Here is a 12,923-nt window from a genome sequence, read left to right on the forward strand (position 1 = left end):
GACAACTTAGGCAATTGAATATTCACAGCATCAGTGGAATTATTCTAATATTATTAATTGATGCTAATATGCAGTGTATATAATTTTAAATAATGGATGTAAATCACGAATATTAGAATGTGCAGTATTTTTTTATCATTAAAGGCTAATGCAAGGTGATCAAAAAATCTGTATAAAAATCAATTCATACATGGTGTATTTAAAAATAATTCTGAACATTTGACACGGTATATGATAAAATGAATGATGCAAAATTTATATCTGTATTTACACAGAACCCAATTTACTAATATTATTTTATATCGTTTAATCATTAAATATTGTAAAGCAGCATTTTTGAGTTGAAGTATAATTATGCAAATTAGCAATTTTTTATTTAATTATTTTATGTTGACAAAAATATATGTACATGTTTTGCTTTGTTTTTGATAATTATTTTGATCCATATATTATATATGAGACAATATCACATGAAATGTACATTACGTATAATTATGGAATTTTTAGCTTTTTGAACTTTTTATAAAATTGATATCTATAAATATCTATAGATAATTATTGAGTTATATACTTTGTACGATATTGTTTACGTAATAAAGGAAAAATTATATATTTGGAAAATATTAGAAAGTTTAAATTAAAAGTTAACATTTTTCTTCCAAACAGGGATCTAATTGTATTTAAATCGTTAAAAAAATCGTTGAAATAAACGTTTCCTTTTATTACGTACTACGTTTAGAATAGCACGTTTATGTTAATAATAGTACACGTATGACGCGTTTAAGCGTTACCATTTGTATTTCGAAAGAAGCTTTATCGAAACGTCAGACATTATCAAATCTAAGATTTTCTTTTTTGGATTATCATGCATGAAGCATCACCATGGTAACAGAAAATGAAGAACTCGTTGCTTACGCAACGGTGAAGATAGAACCAAACTCAACCAAGACCGTGGTTAAGGACTACCACTGAGTAATCAAGGACAGACAAGAATGGATCGACTAATTTCGTCACCGGCGGGAGTTTTGCGCGTGTCGCGCATAAGTCTTGTCTGTGTCATTGGGAATATGCGCGAGTTTTCCGTAGTAGCGAATCGTTTCCCAATGCAGCGATATTGTCAAATAGCTATTTCTTCGATATCTTCACAAAGGAATATCGTAAATTGGTCTTGCAATAATTTTTTCGATTAGATACGAACGCCTATTTTACGTATATGTTACTCTAACTGTTATCAATATAAAAACATGTGAAAGAGAGAACAGTAGATTTGCATTCTTCGTTATTTGAAAACGTAATTTTTTCTTTTTTTTAAGTTATCCTTTTTCTACATTATCTGTATCATTCCTCATTACTAGTACATTTAATATTGAATTGCATAAAGTTTAACAAGAAATAAAAACATACGATTATTGAAGTGTGCAAGATGAACGTCAAAAAATAAATAATAATGAATAATTTGTTGTTTTAGTGATTATATATAAAAAAAAAAAATGCGAATCATTTTAGTAAAATTTCGTGAAGTATCCCAAAAATATCCTATTGTACGAGGTATGGCATCTTATGCTATTATTTGGCCAACCGCAAGCTTATTTCAGCAAAAAATAACAGGTAGACCAGAATTGAATTATACAGAAGCATTAAGATTTAGTTTGTATGGTGGCTTTTTTGTAGCACCAACTTTATATTGTTGGTTAAGATGCGCTTCACATTTTTGGCCAAAATCTGATTTTAAATCTGCAATCACAAAAGTAAGTTTCACAAAATATTATATCGCGATGTAATTGAGTAAAAATGTGTCAGTATACAGACATATATATATATATATATATACATATACATATACATGAATATTTTACAGGCATTGGTAGAACAAGTTACGTATAGTCCGACTGCTATGTGTTGCTTTTTCTTTGGAATGAATTTACTAGAACAAAAGTCTATTTCAGAATGTGCTGAAGAAGTAAAACAGAAATTCTGGCCAACTTACAAGGTACACTTACTCGTATAATAAAAACTAAAATGATGAAATTATAAATAAAAATCATATTTTGTTTTATTTTTAGGTCGGAGTATGCGTATGGCCTATTTTACAAACTATTAACTTTGTATTAATTCCAGAACATAATCGTGTAGTTTATGTAAGTGTTTGCAGTTTCATCTGGACGTCTTTTCTTGCATATATGAAAGCGCTTCAAGCCAAGCAAGAACAACAAAAAATGGCAAATGATAGTACGAATAAAAAGGAATTTTTAGAAAGCACGCATAATGCAAAATCTATGATTCAATCGGTTGAAAAAAGTAAATCAAGTTCTTTATGATGTAAATTTTGTAGTAAATTTTACGATATTAGCTCAATTTATTTGTATAAATTTTAATTTCCATATGCTTATATAAAAAATTTTTGTTTATATTTTATCAATGTGAACACGTGGTAATTATGTAAAAGCAAATGGAAAATTTATTATCAAAGTAGAGTTTCGAACTCAAGATTCCATTAAATATTTATACAAATGTATAGGATAATATCATATTATCACGCTAACATAAAGCTAGTCATTTTAATAAATGTTAGCGTTTATATGAGACAAAACATTTCCGTATTTTTGGAAGAAAATATAACCGTATTTAATAATTAAAATAGAAAATTATATAGAAAGTTATTAATATAAGTTAAAAGATATAAAAGAGATACATTGAATGATCTCATAAATTGAAAGTATATGAAGGTGTTCATAATGTTTAAAAAAATCAATTAATATTTAAATGTGATTGACAATAAATTGTATAAAACCCTGTATAAATGGATAAAATATATTAAACTTATTGAATCGAATAAAAATTTCTCCTATCACAATTTCAAAATTGAAGACTTTTGTATATAATAAGAAATACTTGTTTTTTGATGGTACATTTTTTCACCCTTAAATATACACACACACACACATATATATATATATATATATATATATATATATATTCTTCTGGAGGAAAAGCGTACTAATGAATTTATATTTGTTTAAGAACAAGTAATATTCTCTTGTATGTTCTTGTATAAATCTGCTGCCCCTGCATTGTTATATCATTACGGAAAGTTTTAAAAGTATTGAATGTGATTGGTTATTCTATACGAAAAGTTTCTTTTCAAGAAAAACCCGTACGATAATTGGTCCAAATTCTGAAAGCCTATTCGATGATCTTGCATTAGTTTACCCAATCATAATAAAATGATAATAACAAATTGTTTTATACAATTTCATATACCAACAGTATATATAAAAGGCAGATTAAGATGAATCGATAAATCTAAGGTTCGATCGAAGAATCCGAAAGAGCAGCAACTTCGCATAAAGCTGCAACGATAGCGAACGAGTGGTCCTGCGCAAGTAGCGTAATTATAGAAAATGAAATAAGCGAGTAGTACATTGGATATGGATTGTATATCTAACATTTAAGTTTTTGTGATACCCGTCAGTATTAACTTAATTGGAAAAAAATTATTCAAAAAAATATTTATATTATATCGAGCGATGTTAACAATTTAAAAGAATTTGTGGAAATTTTTCGAAGAGGAACGTCTAGAACGTATATAACGTTATATATATATATATATATATATATATATATATATATATATATATACACATATATATATGTAATATATATATAAAAGAGAGTTTACCTATCGTATATCACCGTTTCCAAATCCGTTCCGCGTTTGCGCCGCGTCAGGCGAACGTCAATAATGTCAATAGAGTCATAAAAGAAGGAGAGTTGATAAAAATATGTGATGTTGTAAATACTATTGAAAAATATAGAAACTCGCGTGAGAGTCCGTAATCGCGTCTAGTGGTTTAGATTATGAAAAAGTCGACTAAATATTGGACGGGTGTGGGTAATATTTCGACAGTGTGTTTGTCGGAGGTGAAGAGGGACCGAGGAGACCTCCAGGATAATCTTCCAACATTTTACATGAAGGAGCAGGATATACCCGAATATCTGGAGGGCTGTGGTCTGACAACTTGCACGGCCGGCGACATGCCCGAGGCCGTGGAGGTTTTACGAGATAACAGGGAGCACTTGAAGGAGAAAAAATTATCTAGTGCTTCCATAGCGGGACCTGATACGAAAAAGACCGTAACTGTCAAACATCCTGAGTCAAATAAGCCTAAACCGACCACTAAGAAAGGAAAACCGATTCAAGCTGACTTGGATGTCTCGAAAGAATTCGTAAGATGCAAGGACGAATGCGTTAAGCGTCTCGATTTAAGTAAATCAAGCATCACTAATCTACCGAGCACGGTTAGAGATTTGACGCATCTAGTTGAGTTCTATCTTTACGGTAACAAATTAGCAACTCTTCCGGCAGAAATAGGTTGTCTTGCCAATTTAGAGACTTTGGCATTGAGCGAAAATTCTCTTACGAGTCTACCGAGTACATTGGAAAATTTGAAATCTTTAAAAGTCCTTGATCTGAGGCATAATAAATTGAACGAGATACCTGATGTTGTATACAAGTTAACATCTCTTACTACATTGTTTTTACGCTTTAATCGCGTCAGGTATGTTAATGAAAATATACGAAATTTAACGAATTTAACTATGCTTAGTCTGAGAGAAAATAAAATCAAGGAACTTCCAGCCGGTATTGGCAAACTTACTAACTTAATAACATTCGACGTATCTCATAATCATCTGGAACATTTACCAGAAGAAATAGGAAATTGTACCCAACTATCTACGCTCGATCTTCAGCATAATGAACTACTGGATATACCGGATACAATTGGAAATTTGGTATTGATCACGAGATTAGGTCTTCGATATAATCGATTGTCTAGTATCCCAAAATCATTAGCAAACTGTAAATTAATGGATGAATTCAGTGTAGAAGGGAATCAGGTCTCCCAACTGCCAGATGGATTGCTCTCGAGTCTTTCTGATTTGAAGACAATTACATTGTCCAGAAATGCATTTACTGCATATCCGTCGGGAGGACCATCTCAGTTTACAAATGTCTACTCTATCAATCTTGAACATAATCAGATTGATAAAATACCTTATGGTATTTTCTCTAGGGCTAAAAACCTAACAAAGCTGAACATGAAAGAAAATCAATTGACTGCTTTACCTCTGGATACTGGAACATGGATCAACATGGTTGAATTAAATCTTGGTACAAATCAGCTAACAAAAATTCCAGATGATATTCAATGTCTTCAAAGCTTGGAGATCTTAATTCTATCTAATAATTTATTGAAACGTATTCCTGCCAGTATAGCAAATTTACGTAAACTCAGGGTCCTAGATCTTGAAGAAAATAAAATAGAGTCTCTTCCTAATGAAATTGGATTTTTACGAGACTTACAAAAATTAATCTTGCAGTCAAACCAAGTAACTTCATTACCACGAGCGATTGGGCATCTAACAAATCTAACGCATTTGAGCGTAGGAGAGAATAATCTTAATTATCTACCTGAAGAAATTGGCACGTTAGAAAATTTAGATTCCCTCTATGTTAATGATAATGCTAATTTACATAATTTACCTTTTGAACTGGCTTTATGCACAAATCTTAGTATTATGTCAATCGAGAATTGTCCTCTGTCACAAATTCCTCCGGAGATAGTTGCAGGAGGCCCATCATTGGTTATTCAGTTTCTTAAAATGCAAGGTCCTTATCGATCAATGTAACAAATCTAGCCTTCTGTATATCACATAGATGTCGATTCTTAATGCACGTGATACAAAGTATGATATTATAATGATCTCACTTAAATAACAACGTATTAATGTTACTGATATGCATTGTATAAAGTGAGCAATATTTTTATTGTTGCAAAATGGATAATACATATTTGTAATGTTTTCAATATAAAGAGGAACATATACATTTAATATGTAACTGGTGCTGAATTGGAAGTTTATTTTGCAAATAAATGATGAGCTATTTTAGATACTACGATAGCATGAATCACACTTATATAACATTGTTAGTACAAAAAATATGTAAAAATGTCTAATCATGATAGAATCCTGCATATAAGCTTTTAAGAATATATGAAATTCAATTGCGTTTATCCTTGAAGTATTTCCTATGTTATGTGATGTTTTAAAACATAATTAAATGATTTAAAGTCTAATGATAAGTAAATTAACAGCTTCTTTTTATTTTTATTTATTTATCTTTGATTATGTTTAAGAGAGTTGGAAACATAATATGGTAATGAGTAAGAACAAAGTCTATGCCTGAAATTCTGCGAAAGCAAAAGGTTTATAATATTAATATGTTAAAAAAGTAAAAAAGTTGGATGCATAAATTTTATCTTCCCAAAATATTAGAGATAATTTACTTCTATTCTAATTTTTTTTATTATATATGCAATATTTGTGAGGCTGAATATTAATATGTTTGATTAAAATTTACAAATTTGTAATATCAAATGAATGTTGATTCTACTTTATACTACATGATTAAAGAAATATTAAGAATCGACATCAATGATATCACACTATGTTTCTTATATTGTATTGTTATTTCATTGAACACAATTTTGCCAATTGTATACATGTATTACAAATTTCTAGAGGTGTTTAAATTTTTATCATCATATACATTATATTTACTTCTAACCATCTTGTTCTTTTTGCGAATACAAACATATTGTCATTTTATCAGGTATAAAATTAAACATAAGAGATTCAAGACAGAGGTATTCTTCTGATGACTAAAAGAGATCTATTTATCTAATTTAAGTAAAATATGCTAAACAGCACATTATTTTTTTATTTTTGACAGTATAAATATATATGCAGCTATAGACATAAGTATACTGATTCTAAAAATAAGGAAAATAAAAGTTCTAATTACAATTATTATTTCATATTTTATGAAAGTTTTTATTTGGTAACAATTTTATTGTAAGCTTTTAAATCTTAAATCTGTTTCTTTAAATTTTATGAATATTTGACATACACAGTATCTATCTTTTATTATATACAAAGCATAAAATTATAAATTGTAACATTATTTTAATAAATATAATAAATAGTTGCTGAAAGCATTTAGACTAGAAGTAACATATTTTATGTATTATCATGTAGTGTCAGTCAAGAGACATTTATAATGATAGTTTCATTAATTTTTAATATTGAAAGTATTACAAATTATAAATTGCTGATTTTATATCGTTAAAGGGACTAGAGTATTTATTTTAATACACGCATTTACACGCATATGTTATGACAAGGTATTAAAGAGAGTATCATTGAGGAGCATATGTAGCATTTTCAAAGTATAATAAAAATCATTTCAATTCTTTTTAGTTATTATAATAATCATTACATGATGTTCAGTCTAGATTGTAAAATTAATAATTACAATACATTATCATGACAAGGGTTAATGCTGCCAAACATAAACATTTAATATAATAATAAATATTAAGTACACACGAGCATAAAATTGTATTTTTCTTATTGTTTACAATATTCTCTTGACTGTACACAGAGACATAGTGCCAATATAAGTGTTAAGTAATTGTATACAAATGTTCTTATGAATATCCATATGTGCATTATATTGTTATTTACAGACAAATATATTGTTAGCTCTTTGGCTGATGTTATATAAATAAGATTATATTAATAACACTATAATATTCTTATTTGTGTAGATTTTATCTTAATTCTGATATTTGCAGATTTCGTGTTGTGCAAGAGTCAAATTTATGGTGTTTTGCTATTTACACATCAAAAAGCTTTTATGATTAACGTATTGAAGATATTACATTTTATGATTTGTTATCAACATTATTCTTCTTAAAATAGATAATATATGAGCAATACAATAATATTGCATAGAAGTTCTCTTAACAATACTGCTCATCTTTATATGTGTATCTTAAATATTATTTTCTTTTTTTTTTTTTTTTTTTTCTTCTAATGTAAGATTATTCATAACTTAAGCGTAAGACTTCAATCGACCAATATAATTTTATTAATAAATTAAAAATATTATTTAATCATTAACATGCTTTATAAATATGATTCCGTGTACTCATAAATATTATTTTAGGCAACATATTACGTCCGTACACATTAAATTATACATTTGATTGTATTTCAACTTCAAATTCTGTTGAATATAGCTATTTACATTTATGTAAGTGCATAGATGTGTGGAAAGTAAATATAATTCTATTTGTTATCTATTGTCTGTGGAAGTATATGCAAAGCATCGGACTCTTTCTGTATTGTTTAATATTTAATTTAGAAAATAAATATGTGTGAAATTAACTTTCATTTATTTTTCATTTTACAATAGAAAAATATTGAAGAACTTTGATTAAATGTTTTAATAAATGATAATTTTATTTTAACTTGTACTTTTCTGTAGACATATATATTGTAATATCATTGTTACAGCAAATGGTTGTGATAATGACATGCTATTGAATTATTTTGGTAAATATTTTCCAAAGTTTGTATCATATATTACAATAATAAAGAAATGTAGCATATAGAACAAAGGAATACAGAAAATTCAAATATAATTAAATGAAAGAATTTCTATGCTATTACTAATTAAATATGTATTATCATATTAATATTTAGAATCATATTTTGTTATAAAATTCATATAATTCCGTATATGTATGCATTAGTGTTTTGGAAAAAATATACTTTATGAATAATTTATCTTCATAATACTTAACAAAATAAAAAAGTTTTCTCAAAGAATATTATTACAGTTAGATACTATTTTATACATATATATGATATTTTTTCTTTAACTATAATTTTTATAAACCAATTTAATTGCATTATTTACTCTAATTATTCAGTTAAAATTCTTTAAAGGAAGGTAATTTATATTACTAATATCAAATAAATTAATATTAAAGCACAAATATTTATGTAGATATTATGTAATATTGTTTTAACAAGCATTTAATTAACATAAACTCAAATTTAATGAAAATTGTAAGGACCTGCATGTATTACAGATACACGTGTATATTGCCAATATTAATACTACAATACAATTTGTTGTGATAAACTGTTTAACAGTTTTAAAATAAATAAGTAACAAAAACCTATGGATTAGAAGTCGCTAGTTTAAATGCTGTTTGGTGATAGAGAATATGGCTATTCTCAAATTGTGTTGGATGGTATGTTGGGCGCAATATTATGTGTATAATTTAAAAAATGTAATTCAGTGTATATTATATAATCATATAGAATCCTGTATAAATATTTCTAAATATATAAATATACTATGTAGTAAATGCCTTATTTTTTACATACTTTTTATTATACAGGATGTATATTAAATGCACTGTCACATTTCAATTACTGTTTTGATTGTTTAAGAAAAATTTTATAGGACTGGATAAATGGCATTATCTTATGAATTATTGTAATTAAACTTTTAATTATTTTTTGTGTGGAATAACAATTATACAATAATTAAAAAATATAAAGATATATAATTATCAGAAATATTTCAAAAGTTTAATGTAAGGAAGATATATTAACATTTTTTCCCTTTTTCTTTAAGACGTCGATTTTGCTCAAACTTTATAGATATATTACTTTGTATTTTTAATGAAAATTTGGTTTTTAATTCTTTTTTATCATACTGAAAAATAAATAAATGAGATATCATTTAAAATTTATTTCAATCGGTTTTGATTGATATAACATTTATGAATAATGTGTTTGTATAAAAAAGTTATATTTACTTCAATGAAATTTTCTATTGTGTTATTATTTACAGCCATTGTTTTTGATGTTGTATTACTGTTTTTAGTTAAAACAGGTGAACGTGACTTGAATTGCTCAAGAAGTTTTTTTGCCGTAGTAAATGTCAGCATATTATCTTTATTTGCACGAGCTATCAAGTTGTTATTTTTGCATTCTAAATCTGTATATTAATTTATAGTTAATAATATATTTTAATGTATATATGTGTATATATATATATATATATATATATATATATATATATATATTGCTTAATTACAAATTTTATTGACCATTTATTCGATGTAATATATTTGAAAAAATTGAATGAAAATGTGCAGAGTAAAATGTACATATATTTACCATTATTTTTACATTTTTTATTATCACTTAAATTTTCAGTAGTAGATATTAACCTGAAAGTAATTGAAAGTCAAATTCCTTCATTATAGACAAGTACAAAAATAAATTAGATGATGTATCTAATAACTGTTAATATATTGAAATAACCATTGAAATATACCTAAGAAGTTCTATCATTCCTTCTGAAAATAATTTTAGTTGTTCTAATTTTATGGACAAATTTTTTATTGTTATCTCTTGTGTATTTCTATTAATATTAATAGTAAGTATTTTTTTCGTTAAAATAGCAATTTCTTCTGAAAGCTTCTGAATATTTTCATAATTTTGCATATCTATATAAGACACGAAAAAACATTTACTGTGTTACTGACATAGCAATGAAAAAAGTAACATTGATTGAATTTGAAAAATATTATTTAATTTATCAATTTTATTCATAACTAGCGACCTGCTCTATTATCTTTTTCATTTTTAATACTTTTAGCTTCATTAATGTAAGAACAATTATGAGGTTTAATTGAATTTATAATATACGGATAATGTTGAAAAACTTTTGAAAAGTCATGATCATGTGAAAATTTCCACACTTGACAACAAAATTGATCTCTTATAGTCCATTTTTCTTGGTCAGTATTATTCTAAAAAAAATATCTTACACTATATTTTAATAAATTTCAAGTTATAAAAACATATTAAAATTATTTATATTTTATATAAATCGCTTACCAATTCAATGTTCGTATTATTTAATTGCATTTTTTTCTGTCGAAAACTTTCTTCAAACATATCCATCACGTCTTTTATAATATTTATTTCAATATTCACAGGAACTTCATTTTTTATTCTATTTACAATTTCGTTTGAATTAAAGCGTTTACTATAACAATTATAAAAATCTATTTTTTCATATTATTATATATAAATATGTATTTATTCATATTTGTATTACAAAATAAATTTCTGAAATGGCGCCAATTTATCAAATACCGCCATCTACCAACTTAAAGATAAACATTTCATTTCCTTTCATATTTATCCACCCACTTTTGTTTTCACACAAAATATCTGTGGAATAACCTCTCGAAGTAATCTTTCTTTATTTGTAAATAAACTTATCGAAATTTATCGATGCTATATGAAAAGTTTAATTAATTCTGATAAATATCAAATAATAATCATAAAGAGAAAATGAGTTCGAATAAAATTGAAGTAATAAAGAAAACGTTAGTAGATTTTGTATATATATTATTTATTAATATGTTGGCTTATTCTGTTGTTATATTTGTTTCAGTGAATTTAATGTTAATATGGATTTATGATCATATTATATTATCTTTTATTAACATTTTATTTAATTGTAGCAATCTATCTCCTCAAAGAATACGATGTCAAAAATGTTTGGAATTTGGACACTGGAGTTATGAATGTAAAGGAAAACGGAAATATCTACACAGATCTTCTCGTACTGTACAACTTAAAAGAAGTTTAAAAATACAAGAAGAAATGTATATATTTAAAAAAAATTATATATATATATATATACACACAGACATTAAGATTTATAAAGATAACGTAGAACTTATCATTTATTTTCAGAAAGGAACAAAAAGTGGAAGTTAAGAAGTCTCATGGACAGAAGAGAAAAAAAATGAGAAAAGAATCAAGTAGTTGCAGTGATACAAGCTCTTCTAGTGTTGACAGTAGCAGTTCTAGTAGCAGTAGTGAAAGTAGTAGTAGCAGTTCTTCTTCGGACAGTGAGTCAGACTCGAATGATAGTGTTTCTAGTAGCAGTAGCAGCAGTAGCAGTAACTCTTCACACTAAAATATGTGATATATTTAATAATCATTATTCCTGATATACTATATGCTTATTTTTGTAAAATAGCACTTTTTATTTTCTCTGAAAAGTACTATATATGTTTTTCTATTTTAGTCAGTAATACAAGACGACATTACGGAATATCCTTAATATCTTTTATATATTACATATTTTATTACAAATTTATCAATTATTTGCTAATGAAATGTTCTCTTTTTCTCTCTTTTCTTTTTTTTATTATTTTTTTTTTTTTTTTTAAATGTGTTAAATGTGAAATTAACACATAAGAAACAACTAAGTGTAATATAAATTTGAAATAATAATTCTTATTACTTGACTTTTAAATGTATTTTTGTAGGATCCTTATGGTACCAGAGCTTTGGGTTTGAAAAATTAAAAAAAATATATTATCTTTATTAGCACGCTCTCGATGTTACTTCTCTAAAGTCCAATGACACTCCGATTTTTTACACTGCTCGCTCTATTTCTTGTACACTCTGATCTCAATTACTCATCGCTCATCTCTTCTTTTGTTTCACGCTTCGTCTTGGGCTACTATTTCAATTCCAACTTCAATTCCATGTGCATTTTCGGAATTTTACATCGATCACTTTTCACAGTAATCGATTGCGGCTCATTTAAATCATGCATCAAATATTCACGCTACTTTCGATCAATTTCTTCTCAAAACAAAGCACATTCGCAGCCAATACAACGCGCTTGTCGCGTCGAAAGATGTAATTTAACAATATTTTGTTAGCACTCCGCCATATCATATTTTAATTATTAAAATGTTGTAATCTAATAATTTCATTACATCTAGAGATTGTAAGAGAGTGTAAGAAGGATCAATTTGAAAAATGATCAACATTTCCTTCAAACTGCTTCTTTTTAATATGAAAATAAATCTGTAGTTAATTTTATATTAAGTAAATTTAATTTAATTAAGAAAAAAATATAGCCCTACTAGAAAAGGAAATATATTTTTAATATTAGT

General features: G+C 26.5%; 4 protein-coding genes across 6 annotated transcripts; 3 read left to right on the forward strand and 1 right to left on the reverse strand.

The window, feature by feature from the left end:
- The first annotated feature begins 637 nt into the window (after positions 1 to 637).
- LOC124427958 (mpv17-like protein) lies at positions 638 to 2,839 on the forward strand. 2 transcript variants are annotated; one of them, XM_046971444.1, is made up of 5 exons: positions 638 to 1,291; positions 1,469 to 1,608; positions 1,672 to 1,748; positions 1,859 to 1,990; positions 2,064 to 2,839. In XM_046971444.1, the coding sequence occupies exons 2-5, from the start codon at positions 1,491 to 1,493 to the stop codon at positions 2,316 to 2,318; spliced, it is 582 nt and encodes a 193-aa protein (XP_046827400.1). In that variant the 5' UTR covers positions 638 to 1,291; positions 1,469 to 1,490; the 3' UTR covers positions 2,319 to 2,839. The 2 variants fall into 2 exon arrangements, with proteins under 2 accessions (XP_046827400.1, XP_046827399.1); XM_046971443.1 differs by having other exon boundaries at positions 639 to 1,291; positions 1,469 to 1,748.
- A 453-nt stretch (positions 2,840 to 3,292) lies between these two features.
- LOC124427978 (leucine-rich repeat protein soc-2 homolog) lies at positions 3,293 to 8,295 on the forward strand. Its single transcript, XM_046971478.1, has one exon. It carries the CDS (start codon positions 3,859 to 3,861, stop codon positions 5,689 to 5,691), a length of 1,833 nt encoding a protein of 610 aa, XP_046827434.1. The 5' UTR covers positions 3,293 to 3,858; the 3' UTR covers positions 5,692 to 8,295.
- A 490-nt stretch (positions 8,296 to 8,785) lies between these two features.
- On the reverse strand, positions 8,786 to 11,001 carry LOC124427868. The gene is made up of 6 exons (XM_046971248.1): positions 10,834 to 11,001; positions 10,556 to 10,745; positions 10,268 to 10,439; positions 10,108 to 10,160; positions 9,744 to 9,925; positions 8,786 to 9,640 (listed from the first exon to the last, which is right to left on the reverse strand). The coding sequence occupies exons 1-6, from the start codon at positions 10,897 to 10,899 to the stop codon at positions 9,533 to 9,535; spliced, it is 771 nt and encodes a 256-aa protein (XP_046827204.1). The 5' UTR covers positions 10,900 to 11,001; the 3' UTR covers positions 8,786 to 9,532.
- Positions 11,002 to 11,146: 145 nt separating this feature from the next.
- LOC124428228 (zinc finger CCHC domain-containing protein 10-like) lies at positions 11,147 to 12,900 on the forward strand. 2 transcript variants are annotated; one of them, XM_046972088.1, is made up of 4 exons: positions 11,147 to 11,330; positions 11,469 to 11,612; positions 11,704 to 11,861; positions 12,285 to 12,900. In XM_046972088.1, the coding sequence occupies exons 1-4, from the start codon at positions 11,296 to 11,298 to the stop codon at positions 12,344 to 12,346; spliced, it is 399 nt and encodes a 132-aa protein (XP_046828044.1). In that variant the 5' UTR covers positions 11,147 to 11,295; the 3' UTR covers positions 12,347 to 12,900. The 2 variants fall into 2 exon arrangements, with proteins under 2 accessions (XP_046828044.1, XP_046828043.1); XM_046972087.1 differs by having other exon boundaries at positions 11,704 to 12,348.
- Positions 12,901 to 12,923: the final 23 nt, after the last annotated feature.

This window comes from Vespa crabro, chromosome 11 (assembly GCF_910589235.1).
Source record: "Vespa crabro chromosome 11, iyVesCrab1.2, whole genome shotgun sequence".
Lineage (NCBI taxonomy): Eukaryota > Metazoa > Arthropoda > Insecta > Hymenoptera > Vespidae > Vespa > Vespa crabro.